Source organism: Salmo trutta, unplaced genomic scaffold (assembly GCF_901001165.1).
Source record: "Salmo trutta unplaced genomic scaffold, fSalTru1.1, whole genome shotgun sequence".
Taxonomy (NCBI): domain Eukaryota; kingdom Metazoa; phylum Chordata; class Actinopteri; order Salmoniformes; family Salmonidae; genus Salmo; species Salmo trutta.
In genome coordinates this window covers 599,205-620,177 of record NW_021823043.1, presented here as the reverse complement: position 1 = coordinate 620,177, position 20,973 = coordinate 599,205, and the positions used below count along the sequence as shown (strand labels likewise).

General features: G+C 49.3%; 3 protein-coding genes across 4 annotated transcripts in view; 1 reads left to right on the top strand and 2 right to left on the bottom strand.

The window, feature by feature from the left end:
* The window catches only part of LOC115188399 (coiled-coil domain-containing protein 146), a 63,816-nt gene extending 44,517 nt beyond the window's left edge, over nt 1–19,299 (bottom strand). For both annotated transcript variants that reach the window (XM_029747210.1, XM_029747211.1), the window contains exon 1: nt 19,117–19,299. In XM_029747210.1, coding sequence (XP_029603070.1) covers nt 19,117–19,290 — 174 coding nt within the window. In that variant the 5' untranslated portion in view covers nt 19,291–19,299. The remainder of the gene's footprint in view (nt 1–19,116) is intronic.
* Nucleotides 1–20,973, bottom strand: part of LOC115188406 (transmembrane protein 60) — a 426,277-nt gene that overhangs the window by 212,656 nt on the left and 192,648 nt on the right. Inside the window, exon 4 of the transcript XR_003876406.1 lies at nt 13,940–13,945. The gene's annotated coding sequence lies outside the window, so the exon portion shown is untranslated. The remainder of the gene's footprint in view (nt 1–13,939; nt 13,946–20,973) is intronic.
* On the top strand, nt 5,680–11,639 carry LOC115188404 (fibroleukin-like). The gene is made up of 3 exons (XM_029747242.1): nt 5,680–6,559; nt 9,843–10,042; nt 10,298–11,639. The coding sequence occupies exons 1-3, from the start codon at nt 5,800–5,802 to the stop codon at nt 10,802–10,804; spliced, it is 1,467 nt and encodes a 488-aa protein (XP_029603102.1). The 5' UTR covers nt 5,680–5,799; the 3' UTR covers nt 10,805–11,639.

Genomic DNA, 20,973 nt, shown 5'->3' with positions numbered 1-20,973 from the left:
ATAGGACTACAGGTATAGAGATACATAGGATTACAGGTATAGAGACACACATAGGACTACAGGTATAGAGATACATAGGACTACAGGAATAGAGACACACATAGGACTACAGGAATAGAGACACACATAGGACTACAGGTATAGAGACACATAGGACTACAGGAATAGAGACACACATAGGACTACAGGTATAGAGACACATAGGACTACAGGTATAGAGACACACATAGGACTACAGGTATAGAGACACACATAGGACTACAGGTATAGAGACACATAGGACTACAGGTATAGAGACACACATAGGACTACAGGTATAGAGACACATAGGACTACAGGTATAGAGACACACAGGACTACAGGTATAGAGACACATAGGACTACAGGTATAGAGACACACATAGGACTACAGGTATAGAGACACATAGGACTACAGGTATAGAGACACACATAAGACTACAGGTATAGAGACACATAGGACTACAGGTATAGACACACATAGGACTACAGGTATAGAGACACACACAGGACTACAGGTATAGAGACACACACAGGACTACAGGTATAGAGACACACATAAGACTACAGGTATAGAGACACATAGGACTACAGGTATAGACACACATAGGACTACAGGTATAGAGACACACATAGGACTACAGGTATAGAGACACACACAGGACTACAGGTATAGAGACACATAGGACTACAGGTATAGAGACACACACAGGACTACAGGTATAGAGACACACACAGGACTACAGGTATAGAGACACACATAGGACTACAGGTATAGAGACACATAGGACTACAGGTATAGAGACACATAGGACTACAGGTATAGAGACACACATAGGACTACAGGTATAGAAACACATAGGACTACAGGTATAGAGACACATAGGACTACAGGTATAGAGAGACACATAGGACTACAGGTATAGAGACACATAGGACTACAGGCATAGAGACACACATAGGACTACAGGTATAGAGACACACATAGGACTACAGGTATAGAGACACACATAGGACTACAGATATAGAGACACACATAGGACTACAGGTATAGAAACACACACAGGACTACAGGTATAGAGACACACATAGGACTACAGGTATAGAGACACATAGGACTACAGGTATAGAGACACACATAGGACTACAGGTATAGAGACACATAGGACTACAGGTATAGAGACACACATAGGACTACAGGTATAGAGACACACATAGGACTACAGGTATAGAGACACACATAGGACTACAGGTATAGAGACACATAGGACTACAGGTATAGAGACACACATAGGACTACAGGTATAGAGACACACATAGGACTACAGGTATAGAGACACATAGGACTACAGGTATAGAGACACACATAGGACTACAGGTATAGAGACACACATAGGACTACAGGAATAGATTGGTACTGTAACCCTGACAGTTCTGTCTGTTGGAGATGAGAACCAGGCCTGGTTGGTACTGTAACCCTGACAGTTCTGTCTGTTAAAGATGAGATCCAGGCCTGGTTGGTACTGTAACCCTGACAGTTCTGTCTGTTAGAGATGAGAACCAGGCCTGGTTGGTACTGTAACCCTGACAGTTCTGTCTGTTAGAGATGAGATCCAGGCCTGGTTGGTACTGTAACCCTGACAGTTCTGTCTGTTAGAGATGAGATCCAGGCCTGGTTGGTACTGTAACCCTGACAGTTCTGTCTGTTGGAGATGAGAACCAGGCCTGGTTGGTACTGTAACCCTGACAGTTCTGTCTGTTAGAGATGAGATCCAGGCCTGGTTGGTACTGTAACCCTGACAGTTCTGTCTGTTAGAGATGAGATCCAGGCCTGGTTGGTACTGTAACCCTGACAGTTCTGTCTGTTAGAGATGAGAACCAGGCCTGGTTGGTACTGTAACCCTGACAGTTCTGTCTGTTAGAGATGAGAACCAGGCCTGGTTGGTACTGTAACCCTGACAGTTCTGTCTGTTAGAGATGAGATCCAGGCCTGGTTGGTACTGTAACCCTGACAGTTCTGTCTGTTAGAGATGAGAACCAGGCCTGGTTGGTACTGTAACCCTGACAGTTCTGTCTGTTAGAGATGAGAACCAGGCCTGGTTGGTACTGTAACCCTGACAGTTCTGTCTGTTAGAGATGAGAACCAGGTTGGTACTGTAACCCTGACAGTTCTGCTCAACCAACATGGAATAGGTAAATTATAAGGTCTATGGTTTTCAATTCCTCTGTAAAAATTAAAGACAGTTTCTTGTTCAGTGGCTGGGAGCCACTTAAAGGAATGGATAGTTGAAAAGTTTCAATTCTCAACAACAACAAAAACAGTTACCCTATCAGTTATATAGAGTTCCAGACAGTTACAATATTCATAAGGATGAGTCATGAACAGTAGACTATTCCATAGATATCCTAGAAATAACAATAACAGTCACTTTATTCGTAAAGTCAAGTGCTTTTCCTGCAGGTGAGGAGGACTTGTTAATGTGTAGCCCGTCTGGCTCAGAGGGACAATACTTCCTGATCACAAGATGGCTGACGTTGACCCATGACCGCCACCACACAGAGCCCTGTGACACTGCCAGTTTCAGCCTGCTACAGGATTTGAGCTGTTATGTTTATCTTTCACGGCTCTAATGTCATCTCACCTTTGACCCAAAACTAAGGTGTATAACGTGAGTTTCAATAGAGGGTTTGAATTGCAAATATTGCATCACTTTCAATATGACTAATCCTGAATGAAACATCATACTGTGGAATAATATAGCGTGAATGACTTCCGGCTTGTGAAAAGCTATAGCCCATTTTACAGGTATCCCACAACCCACCACAAACTGAATCTGTCAGTAGGAAAAGCGAACAACTCGTCGTGGCAGAGAGAAGATGCTCTGTATACAAATGATCTTTTCTCAGACATTAGAGTTGTGGTGATGTCATATTCATACATTAAATCTAAAACTGGCATGGCAACGAGACCAGAGTTAAGAAGGAAAGAGAAACATTGGCGTTGATCCACAGTAACACTGAGATTGGAGCTTGGAGATAAAACAAGTGCACTGCAGGACCATAGCCTTTCTCTCTGTTCAGGTGATCTAGTATCTGTCACGGTCGTGATAACGGACGGACCAAGGCGCAGCGTGTGTTGAGTTCCACATCTTTATTAGCAGTGAAAACTTAAACAAAAAACAATAAACATACAACGAACGTGAACTACGTGGTGCTGAATGCACTCACACAAAACAATATCCCACGAAAGCAGGTGGAACAAGGACACCTTAAGTATGATCCCCAATTAGAGACAACGATCATCAGCTGCCTCTAATTGGGAACCATACTCAATCCCAAACATAGAAATAAATCGACTAGAACACCCCTTAGTCACGCCCTGACCTACAACACCATAGAGAACCAAGGGCTCTCTACGGTCAGGGTGTGACAGTACCCCCCCCCCCCCCAAGGTGTGGACTCCGGACGCAAAACCTGAAACCAAATGGGGAGGGTAGGGGGGGTGACTAGTGTCGGTGGCGGCTCCGGTGCGGATCTTGGCCCCCGCCCAGACCCCGGATCCGGCCATGGCGCTGGGCTGAATGCCGTGCCTGGACTGGGCATCGGCACAGAGGAAGGCTCCGGCCTTGGAGCGGTACTGGATGCCGTGCCTGGACTGGGCACCAGCGCAGAGGAGGGCTCCGGCCATGGAGCTGGGTTGGACGCCGTGCCTGGACTGGGCACCGGAGGAAGGCTCCGGCCTTGGAGCGGGACTGGGCACCGGCGCAGAGAAAGGCTCCTGCCATGGAGCGAGACTGGACGCTGGGCCTGGACTGGGCAGAGGAAGGCTCCTGCCATGGCACTGGCGCAGGAAGCTCCGGGCCGTGGACCGTCACTGGAAGCTCCGGGCCGTTGACCGTCACTGGAAGCTCCGGGCCGATGACCGTCACTGGAGGCTCCGGACTGTGAACCGTCGCTGGAAGCTCCGGACTGTGAACCGTCGCTGGAAGCTCCGGACTGTGAACCGTCGCTGGAAGCTCCGGACTGTGAACCGTCACTGGAGGCGGCACAGGTGGCACCGGACTGATGACACGCTCTTCAGGGCGAGTGTGGGGAGCCGGCACAGGACGCACCGGACTGGGGAGGCGTACTGGAGGCCTGATGCATGGAGCCGGCACAGGTGGCACCGGACTGATGACACGCATTTCAGGGCGAGTGCGGGGAGCTGGCACAGGACTCGCCAGACTGCTGACAGGCTCTTCAGGTCGAAAGTTGTGCAGAACACACCTGGACAACACCTCTCTCCCAACTTTTCCATCGCCTCCCTGGCTGTCTCTGGCTCTTCAGGACGAGTGCGGGGAGCTGGCAAAGACGGCACCGGACTGATGACCCGCTCTTCAGGGCGAGTGCGAGGAACCGGCACAGGACGTACTGGGCTGAGAAGGCTCACTGGAGGCCTGGTGCGTGGAGCCGGCGCAGATGGCACCGGACTGGTGTCACGCTCTTCAGCACGCCTGCGCTGCAGCATACTCCGCGCTACCGCCTCTTTCCTCTTTATCTTTCCTTGAATTCCTCCTCCGACTCCCAAACGGGCTCTGGCACTCCCTGCTGCTCAGTCGACCACCCCATGTGCCCCCCCCAAAGAAATGTACATTTACATTTTACATTTTAGTCATTTGGCAGATGCTCTTATCCAGAGCGACTTACAGTAGTGAGTGCATACATTTCATAATTTTTTTTTATCCGTAACGGTCCCCCGTGGGAATCGAACCCACAACCCTGGCGTTGCAAACACCATGCTCTACCAACTGAGCCACCACGGGACCGTGGTCCCCAACTGAGCGACCGGTCCCCGGAGTCGTCGCTGTCCTTCCTGATCTTTCTGTGATTCTCTCCAAGGAAGGGACTCGCATCCTCCCCGGATTTCCTCCCAGGTCCAACTCACTTTATCCTCCCGAGCACGCTGCTTGGTCCTTGAATGGTGGGATATTCTGTCACGGTCGTGATAATGGACGGACCAAGGCGCAGCGTGATGAGAGTTCCACATCTTTATTTGCAGTGAAACGTCCAAAAAAACAATAAACCAACAAGGAAACGTGACATCAATGGTGCAACATGCACATGCACAAAACAATATCCCACAAAGTAGGTGGGAACAAATGACAACTTAAGTATGATCCCCAATTAGGGACAACGATAAACAGCTGCCTTTAATTGGGAACCATACTCACCAACAAACATAGAAATACAAAATACTAGATAACCCCCTTGTCACGCCCTGACCTAAAACACCATAGAGAACCCTGACGGCTCTCTATGGTCAGGGCGTGACAGTATCATCCCTCTAAGGCCCTCAAACCGACCACTTCTACCACTTCATAAAGGGCTTAGTGTCCTAGTTCAGGCTAAATATCCAAGAACACAAAACAGCAAAACAACAAGATGGGGAAAACCTACAGGAGAGTATCTTAATTCCTTTGTACTGACTCACTTGTCTGTTCAGGGAAATAGGCTGACTGCAGCTCAGTCAGAACTCTGCCTTCCTACTCTCTCTTTAAATGGTTGACTTTGCTGCTGGTATGGAGTGGTGGAATTACGCAACACAGCCCCTCCCACCCACCCCTCCCTCTCTCTCTCTCTCCTGATATTAATGACACAACTATCTCAGGCAGGAGGCAGTCTCCTGCGCTCACTCTCCTGCAGGCTGCTCTCTCACGCTGCTCTCACTCTCTCTGACTGCGTAGCTGAGAAACACACACTCACTCACACAAACACACACACACACTCAGTCAAACACACACCATGAGGCTGGTCGTGCTGTGTGTCGTGGCCTCCACCACTCTTCTGCTGGCAGTCCCATGGAGCTCCGCAGCAGACCCAGGAGACGGAGCCCAGAGATGGGATAAGGTCCAGGATAAGCCTGCTACAGGAGGGGTTTCAGGGGGCTGCCCTGTGAGGATGAAGCCTTCTGGCCAGTGTGGAGAAGAGGACGACTGCCCCTACCAGATCACCCTGCCTCCACTGACCATCCAGCTGCCCAAGCAGTTCAGGATGCTGGAGAAGACCATGAAGGAGCTGCAGAGCCTGAAGGAGACGGTGAACCGGCTGAAGAGGGACTGTTTGGAGTGCCGGCAGCAGGCTGACCAGAGCCTGCAGAGGGACAGCGGGGAGGCAGCAGGGGGTCCCGGTACGGGGATGGGACCAGGGTTTCTTGAAATACAGTCTAGCACCAGTAAGGAGGAACGAGGAGACGGGGGAACCAACACAGGACCTGATGGGGATGGCATTGGCACTAGCACCGGTTCTGGCAAAGGCAAAGGCACTGGCTCAACCGGCGGTTCTGTGTTTGAGATGCAGGTGAAGATGAACAAGATGTCCAGCAGCCTGCGTAACGCACGGGGCCAGATCACGGCTCTGCAGGGCCGTCTAGAGGAACTAAGCCTCATCAACATGAGGAACGTGGAGGCCATCGTGGACAGCAAGGTGGAGAACATCACTGGAGTGATCAACAAGCTCAGCAACAACTGTAACCACCAGTGTGCCGTCCAGCCCTCTCCTCAGTGTACGTCTATTTACTTATTCTCTTTATTTAATTAACCAAACAGGTTATTGAGAATTTGACAGTAAAATTCTGTATAACCTTTAACTGATTTACAAAACCCTCTGTTATTACTAAACTATCATTATTCTGTAAACTGCAGAACTCCCCTCAGTGTAAGTGTTATTGAAAATAGCCCCTCTGTTCTCTTATAGAAGCTCCTCTAGTCTCTTGTTATTGCTAACCTATTGTTCCCCTCCAAGCTTCAGTCAGACAGACTTATTATAAAACCAGGCTTTCATGCACTGCATGCAGTATTGTACAGTATGCCAGCCCTCTGTACTGAGCATGAGTACTCTGCCGTATCAAAAGGAGAGTCGCAGGTTTAACTCCAGATCATCACCCTTTATTTATGCATGGTCCTAAACTAACACTGCTACTGTACAAGGGAATTGCATTATTTCCTCACACTTTATCTTTCAAAACTCATTGGGATAGTCTGATATTTTGAGGCTGAGATATTCTGATATTTTGAGTGAGATATTCTGATATTTTCAGTGGTCCTTCCGATGGAAAGAGATATGCATATTTTCATATGGGCTTAATAGGAACCAATTTGAAATGAATCATTTTTCTGTCAGTTTCAATACTGTAGACCACTGTAAGGTACTTCATTCTGGAGATCTGAACTGAAAACCCCATGTCCAATTATCAATGGAATGCAAACTGGTCTTATCAAAGTTCCATTTCCATCTAGAGGTAACTCCAGGGGACATATTTCAGTAGTAATCATAAAACATATTACCATCCATCCAAATGGATATGGAACCATTCCTAAAGCATGTGACAACCATCTCCTCCATTGGCTATTATCTGAAAAACACATGTGAGGTCCTTTTGAAATGGATCGACTCCCGACAGCAGTTTGATTTCTCCAGCCAGTGTACTTGGGACAGTGTTAACGTGCGGTCATTTCAGTGTGAACATTGGGACAGTGTTAACGTGCGATCATTTCAGTGTGAACATTGGGACAGTGTTAACGTGCGATCATTTCAGTGTGAACATTGGGACAGTGTTAACGTGCGATCATTTCAGTGTGAACATTGGGACTGTGTTAACGTGCGATCATTTCAGTGTGAACATTGGGACAGTGTTAACGTGCGGTCATTTCAGTGTGAACATTGGGACAGTGTTAACGTGCGATCATTTCAGTGTGAACATTGGGACAGTGTTAACGTGCGGTCATTTCAGTGTGAACATTGGGACAGTGTTAACGTGCGATCATTTCAGTGTGAACATTGGGACAGTGTTAACGTGCGATCATTTCAATGTGAACATTGGGACAGTGTTAACGTGCGATCATTTCAGTGTGAACTTTGGGACAGTGTTAACGTGCGATCATTTCAGTGTGAACATTGGGACAGTGTTAACGTGCGGTCATTTCAGTGTGAACATTGGGACAGTGTTAACGTGCGGTCATTTCAGTGTAATAACTCCTTTATTACACTTGCCAACTGGATGATGCAATGTGTTGCCTTCCGACAGTTGGTCATGGTGAGATCAGAACACTATGTAGAAGTACTTGTCTTAGATTAATCTGTCATGTTTTGTATAAGAGCTCTGCAAATTACTCTGGATAGCTTGACAAGATAATGTCAAAAGTGATTCATGTAAAGATTATGGAGAAACAGGCAATATAAAGTGTTTCCAGTTAGAGTCGGGAGCATCCAGTATCAAAGTGCAGTAGTATTTGTGTGTTCTGTTGTTGACACAGCCTTCTTTCTACTGGCCATGTTTCTATCTTGATATGGGAAACTACTGTCGGCTCAACGACAACAGAACGTCAGCAGTCAGACATCTCCCAATCTCAGCTCTGTAACGGATCATTAAGCCCCAATTCACAGTTAAACTAAACAGTGTGCTTTCTATCTCTGATTGGATTTGAAGGTGTTTGCGGACATACATCGAGGGAGTCTACCTTTGGATCATTTAACTGAATCATGTTCTCTATTCATTTATAAACACTTTTAAGCTTCCTTTAATGTCCCAAGCCTTTTTCTGTAGGAATTAAAGGAACTGTTTGCCTGTAATGTGAGAATGCACAAGCTTTTCATTGGGAGGATGTTACTTCCAGATGAGGGTTTTATGTCTCTGCATACTTCCTTGATAATACAGCTGCTCTTCTGTTGCTGTCAATCCCCTTTATCAGTCTGCATGGCTGTCTGTCCATCTGTCTGACGGACTGTTATATTTGGGTCAGTCACAGCCTGGCCCCCAGATTCTGAGAACCACTATTACTATCACATATGGGCAGACTTTGATAGGAGTACTGCCCACAGGGGGGAGATACAGAGACACACACACACTCACATACACACACACACACACACACACACGCGTACACACACACACACACACACACACACGCACAAACAGCCTGCTCTTCTGTGCTCTGCTCTGCCCTCTTCTGGCTCTGTTCTGTCCTCTTCTGTGCTCTGCTCTGTCCTCTTTTGGCTCTGCTCTGCCCTCTTCTGGCTCTGCTCTGTCCTCTTTTGGCTCTGCTCTGTCCTCTTCTGGCTCTGTTCAGTCCTCTTCTGGCTCTGCTCTGTCCTCTTTTGGCTCTGTTCAGTCCTCTTCTGGCTCTGCTCTGCCCTCTTTTGGCTCTGCTCTGTCCTCTTTTGGCTCTGCTCTGTCCTCTTTTGGCTCTGCTCTGTCCTCTTCTGGCTTTGCTCGGTCCTCTTCTGGCTCTGCTCTGTCCTCTTCTGGCTCTGCTCTGTCCTCTTTTGGCTCTGCTCTGTCCTCTTTTGGCTCTGCTCTGTCCTCTTCTGGCTCTGCTCTGTCCTCTTCTGGCTCTGCTCGGTCCTCTTCTGTGCTCTGCTCGGTCCTCTTCTGTGCTCTGCTAACTCAACTCCTCACTCATGCTTCCTAGGCTCCTATCCTGAGCAGCCGACTGGCGTCACTTTCCAAAACTCAGGGGCTCTACGCTCCAAAAGTGGGTGTCAGGATGCATTATCATCACAAACACAGAGTGGGGACTGGCAGGCTCTCCAGCAGCCTTGGTTAATCCCATTTTACACTTTCCCACGTTTTGACAAGTCTGTCCTCCCCTTATATGAAAACACTCTGACGGCCGTGGCTCAACTCGCTCGGTCAGCTCTGGGGCTGAAAGTCAGTAACATTCCATGCAATGGCCTGCTGGGTTGTGAGAGTCTTGTGCTTTGAGGGAAACAGTGTTTTCTTTACCCCTCCTGACACTGACCGTTGCCTCTCTCTCCCTCCCCCTGCCCTGTCTCTCTCTACACAACAGTCATCATCGCTCCCAAGGACTGCTCTGACTACAACATGCTAAAGGAGAGGAGGAACGGCATCTACCGGGTCACGCCAGACCCCAGGAACGGCACGTTCGAGGTCTACTGCGACATGGAGTCGTTCGGCGGCGGCTGGACCCTGGTGCAGCAGCGCCTCAATGGCACCGTCAGCTTCAACCGCTCCTGGGCTGAGTACAAGGTTAATAAACCCATTTGACAAAACTCTTTGACAGACCGTGGTCAGTAACATTCCATGCAATGGCCTGCTGGCCTGTGAGAATCCGGGAAAACAGGGGCTATGTCACAAATGGCACCCTTTCCCTATATAGTGCACTACCTTTGACCAGGCACTATGTAGGGAATAGGGTGCCATTTGGGACAGATTTGACTCCTCTGACACAGACCTTTACCTTTTTCTCTCTCTCTCCCCCTGCCCTTGACTCTCTTTCTCTAGAGTGGCTTTGGTGACCCCCGGGGAGAGTTCTGGTTGGGCAACGACCACATCCACCTCCTGACCAAGGCCAAGGACATGGTGCTGCGCATCGAACTGGAAGACTTCCAAGGGGTGCGGGAGTATGCCAAGTTCGACCAGTTCTACGTAGCCAACGAGTTCCTGAGGTATCGCTTATCCATCAGCGGGTACAGTGGCACGGCCGGCAACGCGCTGCATATGAACACGCACTTCAACCACGACCAGAAGTTCTTCACCACGCCAGATAGGGACAACGACATGTACCCGTCAGGGAACTGCGGCGCGTACTACAGCTCTGGGTGGTGGTTCGACGCCTGCATGTCAGCTAATCTCAATGGGAAATACTACCACAAGAGATACAAGGGCGTGAGGAACGGCATCTTCTGGGGAACATGGCACAACATGTCCAGTGAAGCATACCCCACCAACTACAGGCAGGCCTTCAAGACGGTCAAAATGATGATACGGCCAAAGAACTACGCTCCGTAAAGGAAAGCGGCATGAGAACGGAAACGACCGGAAAGATCAAAAATACTTTTTTCTTCTTAACTTTCTGCTCCTTTGACCTTTCTGCCTCCCACTGTCAAGTTTAACCACATGGTTCAGAGACAGTCTGAGTACCTGAGTTTACGTTAATAAAACCTTCAAAAAGGTTGGAAAAGTCTCCACCGAAGACAAATGTATGATATCACAGTCATAGTAAGTGTCTGGCTATCGGTCAAACAACATACTATGGACCATGTGCTACTGAACTAATAACAGCAACAAAATGGAGTCAGATAGGTTTGCTTTCTGCAGAATAATTACATTGGTTGACTGCAGGCACTGCAACTGTTTCCAGACATCTGTACGTCCAAAGCGTTTTCTGTATAATACTGCCACCTAGCTTTATGTCATCACATTGCATCCTCATCTAGACAGGCTAAGCAGCATGGAAACTAAAGGCCGCAAGTTCAAGGAGGAAATGTACAGTATTTATTTTTAAAAGTATGATAGCTTTTATATAACTAATATATGGACTGTATTTTCATGCAGTACACAGTGATACCCTAAGATGAGTACCCCAAAAAGTATTGTATTCGGAATAAAAAGCATTGTATTGGGGTTGAGAAGTTGACCACAGAGAAGTTTAAAACTAAAACATGGAGTATTTCGATTTGTATGAAAAGGTTTAAAGTGTAGGTCTATTTGAATAGAATAATTGATTATGTAGCTTGACGTATAGAACTGTATGTACACTAGAAGTTTTTTTATTCACCTATTGTCCTATTCAAAAAAATATTTACTTTTTATATAAAAACATGAATAAACTTTTTACAGATTTGCACTGAGTACTGAATGTTTTGTTATCCATATCCTGCATGAAACAAAGCAGGGAAATAGCCCTGACCTAGCCTATATCTGTCAACCATCAGCAGGCAAATAGCCCTGACCTAGCCTATATCTGTCAACCATCAGCAGGCAAATAGCCCTGACCTAGCCTATATCTGTCAACCATCAGCAGGCAAATAGCCCTGACCTAGCCTATATCTGTCAACCATCAGCAGGCAAATAGCCCTGACCTAGCCTATATCTGCCAACCATCAGCAGGCAAATAGCCCTGGCCTAGCCTATATCTGTCAACCATCAGCAGGCAAATAGCCCTGACCTAGCCTATATCTGTCAACCATCAGCAGGCAAATAGCCCTGACCTAGCCTATATCTGTCAACCATCAGCAGGCAAATAGCCCTGACCTAGCCTATATCTGTCAACCATCAGCAGGCAAATAGCCCCTGACCTAGCCTATATCTGTCAACCATCAGCAGGCAAATAGCCCTGACCTAGCCTATATCTGTCAACCATCAGCAGGCAAATAGCCCTGACCTAGCCTATATCTGCCAACCATCAGCAGGCAAATAGCCCTGGCCTAGCCTATATCTGTCAACCATCAGCAGGCAAATAGCCCTGACCTAGCCTATATCTGTCAACCATCAGCAGGCAAATAGCCCTGACCTAGCCTATATCTGTCAACCATCAGCAGGCAAATAGCCCTGACCTAGCCTATATCTGTCAACCATCAGCAGGCAATAGCCCTGACCTAGCCTATATCTGTCAACCATCAGCAGGCAAATAGCCCTGACCTAGCCTATATCTGTCAACCATCAGCAGGGAAATAGCCCTGACCTAGCCTATATCTGTCAACCATCAACAGGCAAATAGCCTGACCTAGCCTATATCTGTCAACCATCAGCAGCAAATAGCCCTGCCTAGCCTATATCTAGCAACCATCAGCAGGCAAATAGCCCTGACTTAGCCTATATCTGTCAACCATCAGCAGGCAAATAGCCCTGACCTAGCCTATATCTGTCAACCATCAACAGGCAAATAGCCCTGGCCTAGCCTATATCTGTCAACCATCAGCAGGCAAATAGCCCTGACCTAGCCTATATCTGTCAACCATCAGCAGGCAAATAGCCCTGACCTAGCCTATATCTGCCAACCATCAACAGGCAAATAGCCCTGGCCTAGCCTATATCTGTCAACCATCAGCAGGCAAATAGCCCTGACCTAGCCTATATCTGTCAACCATCAGCAGGCAAATAGCCCTGACCTAGCCTATATCTGTCAACCATCAGCAGGCAAATAGCCCTGACCTAGCCTATATCTGTCAACCATCAGCAGGCAAATAGCCCTGACCTAGCCTATATCTGCCAACCATCAGCAGGACTCTATTTGTTAGCTTATAATAAATGTGTTTAAAGGTAGTGTATGTAAATCAAACAATTGTCTGGGTGCTGTAGTGCACAGCAATAGAAATAGCCACACACTCTTGCATACTCATACAGCTTACATTGGAGTATACAACAGTGTACTGGCATTTCTATTCATTTTTCTTTCATAAGGGTTCAGGATTGGCTGATGTTTTATTCATTTTTCCTTCATAAGGGTTCAGGATTGGCTGATGTTTTATTCATTTTTCCTTCATAAGGGTTCAGGATTGGCTGATGTTTTATTCATTTTTCCTTCATAAGGGTTCAGGATTGGCTGATGTTTTATTCATTTTTCCTTCAAAAGGGTTCAGGATTGGCTGATGTTTTATACATTTTTCCTTCATAAGGGTTCAGGATTGGCTGATGTTTTATTCATTTTCCTTCATAAGGGTTTAGAATTGGCTGATGTTTTATACATTTTCCCTACAGAAGGGTTCAGGATTGGCTGATGTTTTATTAATTTCCCTTCATAAGGGTTCAGGATTGGCTGATGTTTTATTAATTTCCCTTCATCTCTTTAGTCTTTCGTTCATTCTTTGGGACCTTCATTCCTTGCCGCCTCCTCAAAACACATTTTAAAAGATGAGGAGATGAGGATAGAGGTTGCAAATGAATCAAGCAAAAACGTTGTATATTTGGAGAATATGTTTTTTTAGTATTTACTATTTATTAGGATCCCCAATTAGTTATTGCCGAGGCAACGGCTACTCTTCCTGGGGTCCAAACAGGAAACAACACAACAAATAAAAGCCATAATATACATAAATATACATAGCACAACATTTACATTACAATTTAGCCAATCAGCAGACACTCCCATCCAGAGAAACCCACAGCTAGTGCATTTACCTGGAGATAGCCAGCCGAGACAACCACAAACTGTATCACAGTGGTATCCCAACCACCTATCACATACATAATACATTATACAATACATAATAAAATACTGTCACGACTTCCGCCGAAGTCAGTCCCTCTCCTTGTTCGGGCAGCGTTCGGCGGTCGACGTCACCGGTCTTCTAGCCATCGCCGCTCCACCTTTCATTTTCCATTTGTTTTGTCTTGTTTTCCTGCACACCTGGTTTACATCTCCTCATAATTACTATGTGTATTTAGCCCTCTGTTCCCTCCATGTCTGTGTGGGGTATTGTTTATTGTCAAGGTTTGCACGCTTCCGGCTGGTTTGCGCCGGGTCTTGTTTTGTACCCGTGCTTGGTGGCAGCCGGTACTTTGTACTTGGTTGTTGTACTTTGTGCTGCCTCACTTGTTCTTTGGGCATTTGTTTTTGTGACGCGGTTGCGTTCTGTTCTAATAATTGCCTCAGTAAAGTGCTTTGTCCACTCATCTCTGCTCTCCTGCGCCTGACTTCCATGCACCAGCTCCACCCACCGTTTGACAGAATATCCCACCCGTCCTATGAAGTCAGCAGGAGCAGGTGCCCCTGTTATAGGGGTAGAGGAGCGCGTCCAGGAACACGCAGCGATGCTCCACCATCTCGGCGCCGCCATGGACCGCGTCATCCAAACAATGGACCGTTGGGAGAGACAGGGAGTCCCTCCAGCACATCCACCAGCACAACAGGGGCCTCCACTACTGCGCACCCCCCTGCACCTGGTTCCAGTGGGATTCGTCTCCGCCCTCCCCAGGCAGTATGATGGGCTGCCCGCTGCCAGGGTTTCCTGCTGCAATTGGAGTTATACCTGGCGACCGTCCACCCGGCTCCTTCGGGCCGTGAGAGGGTGTGGTCCGCCCTCGTCTCATGCCTCTCCGGGAAAGCCCTGGACTGGGCAAACGCCGTGTAGGTGGATGGAGATGCGGGGCTGGACCACTTCGAGGAGTTCACCCATCGTTTCCGGGCAGTCTTCGACCACCTGCCCGAGGGTAGAGCGGCGGGTGAACGTCTCTTCCACCTGCGGCAGGAGAGAAGGAGCACCCAGGAGTTCGCTCTGGACTTTCGGACCCTGGCCGCCGGAGCGGAATGGAACGACAGGGCCCTGATCGACCACTATCGCTGCAGCTTGCGCAGTTGTCTCGCCTGGGCATGGTGACGCAGGGGGGTCACAAGGAGAGAATCAGTCTCTTCTTCATTAACTCTCCTGCGTTTCCCGTGGTGTTAGGTCTACCCTGGTTAGCCTGTCATGACCCCACTGTTCATGGCAACGGAGGGCTCTCACGGGGTGGTCGCGAGAGTGCTCGGTGAGGTGTTTTAGGGGTTTCCGTTGGTGCTACTACGGTGGAAAGTCCAGACCAGATCTCCACCGTGCGCATTCCCACGAATATGCCGATTTGGCTCTCGCCTTCTCCAAAAAGAAGGCGACTCAATTACCACCCCCATCGACAGGGGGATTGTGCAATAAACCTCCTGGTCGATGCCGCACTTCCCAGGAGTCACGTGTATCCCCTGTCACTGGCGGAGACGGCAGCTATGGAAACATATGTTTCCGAATCCCTGCGTCAGGGGTACATTCGGTCCTCTACTTCACATCGCCCTCCTCGAGATTATTTTTTGTGAAGAAGAAGGAGGGAGGTCTGCGCCCGTGTATTGACTATCGATCCCTAAACCAGATCACTGTGAAGTACAGTTACCCGCTACCTCTCATAGCCACAGCGATTGAGTCAATGCACGGGGCGCGCTTCTTCACCAAACTAGATCTCAGGAGTGCTTACAACCTGATGCGTATCCGGGATGTAGACGAGTGGAAGACGGTGTTCAGTACTACTTCAGGGCATTATGAGTACCTTGTCATGCTGTACGGGTTGATGAATGCTCCATCAGTCTTCCAAGCCTTTGTAGACGAGATTTTCAGGGACCCTGCACGGGGCAGGGTGTAGTGGTGTATATTGATGACATTCTGATATACTCCGCTGCACGCGCCGAGCATAGTGTCCCTGGTGCGCAGGGTGCTTGGTCGACTGCTGGAGCATGACCTGTACGTCAAGGCTAAGAAATGCCTATTCTTCCAGCAGCCCGTCTCCTTCCTAGGGTACCGCATTTCCACCTCGGGGTGGAGATGGAGAGTGACTGAATTTCAGCCGGTGCGTAATTGGCCGACTCCCCACCACGGTAAAGGAGGTGCAGCGGTTTCTAGGGTGGGGGACCGGGAGCTGTTGGCTGTCGTCAAGGCTTTGAAGGCGTGGAGACATTGGCTTGAGGGGGCTAAACACCCTTTTCTCATCTGGACTGACCACCGCAATCTGGAGTACATCCAGGCAGCAAGGAGACTGAATCCTCATCAGGCAAGGTGGGCATGTTTTCACCCGTTTGTTTCACCCTTTCTTACAGACCAGGCTCCCAGAATGTGAAGGAAGACGCACTGTCCCGGCTATATGACACAGAGGAGTGGCCCATAGATCCCACTCCCATACTCCCGGCCTCCTGCCTGGTGGCGCTGGTAGTGTGGGAGCTGGACGCGGACATTGAGCAGGCGTTACGTGCAGAGCCCGCTCCCCTCCAGTGTCCCGCTGGGCGTCTGTACGCTCCGTCTGCTGTCCGTGACCAGCTGATCTATTGGGCCCACACGTCCCCTTCCTCTGGTCATCCAGGCATCGGTCGGACGGTGCGCTGTCTGAGTGGGAAGTACTGGTGGCCCACTTTGGCTAAGGACGTGAGGGTTTATGTTTCCTCCTGCTTGGTGTGCGCTCAGTGTAAGGCTCCTAGGCACCTGCCCAGAGGTAAGCTACACCCCTTACCCGTTCTACAACGGCCATGGTCACACCTGTCGATCAATTTCCTTACCGATCTCCCCCCATCACAGGGAAACACTACGATCCTGGTTGTTGTGGATCGTTTCTCTAGTCCTGCCGTCTCCTTCCTCTGCCCGGTCTCCCTACGGCCCTACAGACTGTAGAGGCCTTGTTTACGCACGTCTTCCGGCACTACGGGGTGCCTGAGGATATAGTGTCTGATCGGGGTTCCCAGTTCACTTAGAGGTTCTGGGAGGGCGTTCATGGAACGTCTGGGGGTCTCGATCAGCCTTACCTCGGGTTTGCACCCCGAGAGTAATGGGCAGGTGGAGAGAGTGAACCAGGATATGGGTAGGTTTCTGCGGCCTTATTGCCAGGACCGGCCAGGGGGGTGGGCGGCCTTCGTGCCCTGGGCCGAGATGGCTCAGAACTCGTTTCGCCACTCCTACACCAACCTCTCCCCCTTCCAGTGGCGTACTGGGGTATCAGCCGGTTCTGCACGCCTTTCCATCAGAGTCAGACTGAGGCTCCTGCAGTGGACGACTGTTCAGGCGCGCGGAGGAGACATGGGACACCGCCCATGTTCACCTCCAGCGGGCACGTGCTGCGCCAGAAAGCCAGCGCAGACCGTCACCCCCGCAGTGAGGCGGACCGGATCTGGCTTCTCGAACCGAAACCTGCCCCTCCGCCTGCCCTGCCGGAAGCTGGGACCGTGGTTGTGGGGGCCATTTAAAGTCCTCAGGAGACTGACGAGGTGAGTTACAGGTTACAGCTTCCCCCCGATTACCGTATTAAACCCCTCATTCCATGTGTCTCTCCTCAGGCCCGGTGGTGGCAGGCCCACCCAGGAGTCTGAGGCGCGGAGGTTCCTTCGCCCCCTCTGGACATCGAGGGGGTCCCGGCGTACTCCGTTCGCTCCATACTGGATTCGAGGTGTCGGGCGAGGGGCCTTCAGTACCATCGTGGACTGGGAGGGGTACGGTCCAGAGGAGAGATGCTGGGTCCCGGTGGAGGACGTATTGGACCCTTCAATGCTGCGGGAGTTCCACCGTCTCCATCCGGATCGCACTGCGCCTCGCCCTCTGGGTCGTCCCCGAGGCCGGTGTCGGAGCGCTGCTGGAGCCGCGCGTCAAGGGTGTGGTACTGTCACGACTTCCGCTGAAGTCAGTCCCTCTCCTTGTTCGGGCGGCGTTCGGCGGTCGACGTCACCGGTCTTCTAGCCATCGCTGCTCCACCTTTCATTTTCCATTCGTTTTGTCTTGTTTTCCTGCACACCTGGTTTACATCTCCTCATAATTATTATTAGCCCTCTGTTCCCTCCATGTCTGTGTGGGGTATTGTTTATTGTCAAGGCTGGCACACTTCCGGCTGGTTTGCACCGGGTCTTGTTTTGTACCCGTGCTTTGTGGCAGCCGGCACTTTGTACTTGGTTGTTGTACTTTGTGCTGCCTCGCATGTTCTTTGGGCATTTGTTTTTGTGATGCGGTTGCGTTCTGTTCTAATAATTGCCTCAGTAAAGTGCTTTGCCCACTCATCTCTGCTCTCCTGCGCCTGACTTCCATGCACCAGCTACACCCACCGTTTGACAAATACATAATACAATACATAATACAATACAAAATACAATACAATACAAAATACAATACATAATATAATACAATGCAAAATTCAATATATAATACAATATATAATATAATGCAATACAAAATACAATATACAATACAAAATACAATAGATAATACAATGCATAATACAATATATAATACAATGCATAATACAATACATACTACAATACATATTACAATACAATAAATAATACAATACATATTACAATACAATACATAATACATTACATATTACAATACAAAATACAATACATATTATAATACAATGCATATTACAATACAATACAATACATATTACAATACATAATACAATACAAATTACAATACAATACATAATATAATGCATATTACAATGCAAAATGCATCAAAATATCTGTGTGTTTCTTCACAGTCCGCGTCATGCTGTAAAGTGTGAGTTACCTGGTGTGGCAGAGAGTTCCATGTAGTCATGGCTCTATTTAATATTGTGTGTTTCCCAGCCTCTGATCTGGACCTGGGGACTGTGAAGAGACCTCTGGTTTCAACTGGTCATGGTGACAGAGTTCTAGCAACTATGGTGGATGAATAACTAGGTCAGCCCAGTAGGGGTCAGCCCAGTAGGGGTCAGCCCAGTAGGGGTCAGCCCAGTAGGGGTCAGCCCAGTAGGGGTCAGCCCAGTAGGGGTCAGCCCAGTAGGGGTCAGCCCAGTAGGGGTCAGCTCGGCTCGGCTTGTCTCAGTAGCGTGAAAAGAGTATGTGTTACCTGGTCTAAGCACTGGAAGGCTGGGCTGGCAGAGACGTGAGTGGGGCCCAGGGCCAGGCTCTCCTCCTGTAGGTCAGCATCAGGAGCCAGGGCTAATAGAGGAGTAGTCTCCTCCTCACCTCCTCCTCCTCCTCCTCCACTGGGAGGGTTGGTCTGCTCCCCAGCTTGGCTCATAGTGGCCCTGTCACACACACGCAGACACACACGCAGACAGACAGACACGCACGCAGACAGACACGCAGACAGACAGACAGACAGACACGCACACAGACAGACACGCAGATAGAGACAGCAGACAGAGACAGCAGACAGACAGAGACAGCAGACAGACAGACAAAGACAGCAGACAGACAGACAGACAGACAGACAGACAGACAGACAGACAGACAGAGACACGCAGACAGACAGAGACAGCAGACAGACAGAGACAGCAGACAAACAGAGACAGCAGACAGACAGAGACAGCAGGCAGCAGACAGCCAGAGACAGCAGACAGAGACAGCAGGCAGCAGACAGAAAGCCAGACAGCAGACAGACAGCCAGAGACAGCAGACAGACAGCCAGAGATAGCAGACAGACAGAGACAGCAGGCAGCAGACAGGAGACAGCAGACAGACAGCCAGAGATAGCAGACAGACAGAGACAGCAGGCAGCAGACAGGAGACAGCAGACAGACAGCCAGAGATAGCAGACAGACAGAGACAGCAGGCAGCAGACAGGAGACAGCAGACAGACAGCCAGAGATAGCAGACAGACAGAGACAGCAGGCAGCAGACAGGAGACAGCAGACAGACAGCCAGAGACAGCAGACAGACAGGATTAATCAGCATTTTCATGATCTTCCAAAGAAGAAGAGCACTAGACAATTCCGTAACTACTAGTCATTTACAAGATTATTTTACATTTACTGGCTTTGCAAAGTATTTACAGGAATATACAAAATCTTAGCCTTGTGTATTCTATCCACTCTACATTACACTGATGAAAGACAGACTGCTGCAACCCTCATAGCCTCCAGCTCCAGTCTTTGACCTAGGATGTGTCCCAAATGGCACCCTATTCCCTATAGTGTAGTACATTTGATCAGGCCCCATATGGGACGCATGGGCCCTGGTCAAACATAGTCCACTATAGGGAATAGGCTGCCATTTGGGATACAGCTCAGTGTTCTGGAACCTACAGAAAATACTAAACCCAGCTGCTTTGCTGGACCCCTCTAAACCATGGCTGTTGGCCCAGTGGCTGGACCCCTCTAAACCATGGCTGCTGGCCCAGTGGCTGACCCCTCTAAACCATGGCTGCTGGCCCAGTGACTGGACCCCTCTAAACCATGGCTGCTGGCCCAGTGGCTGGACCCCTCTAAACCATGGCTGCTGGCCCAGTGGCTGGACCCCTCTAAACCATGGCTGCTGGCCCAGTGGCTGGACCCCTCTAAACCATGGCTGTTTGCCCAGTGGCTGGACCCCTCTAAACCATGGCTGCTGGCCCAGTGGCTGGACCCCTCTAAACCATGGCTGCTGGCCCAGTGGCTGGACCCCTCTAAACCATGGCTGTTGGCCCAGTGGCTGGACCCCTCTAAACCATGGCTGCTGGCCCAGTGGCTGGACCCCTCTAAACCGTGGCTGCTGGCCCAGTGACTGGACCCCTCTAAACCATGGCTGCTGGCCCAGTGGCTGGACCCCTCTAAACCATGGCTGCTGGCCCGGTGGCTGGACGCCTCTAAACCATGGCTGCTGGCCCAGTGGCTGGACCCCTCTAAACCATGGCTGCTGGCCCAGTGGCTGGACCCCTCTAAACCATGGCTGCTGGCCCAGTGGGCCTCTTACAGTAAGTAAAGTCCCTATCCTCTTCAGACTT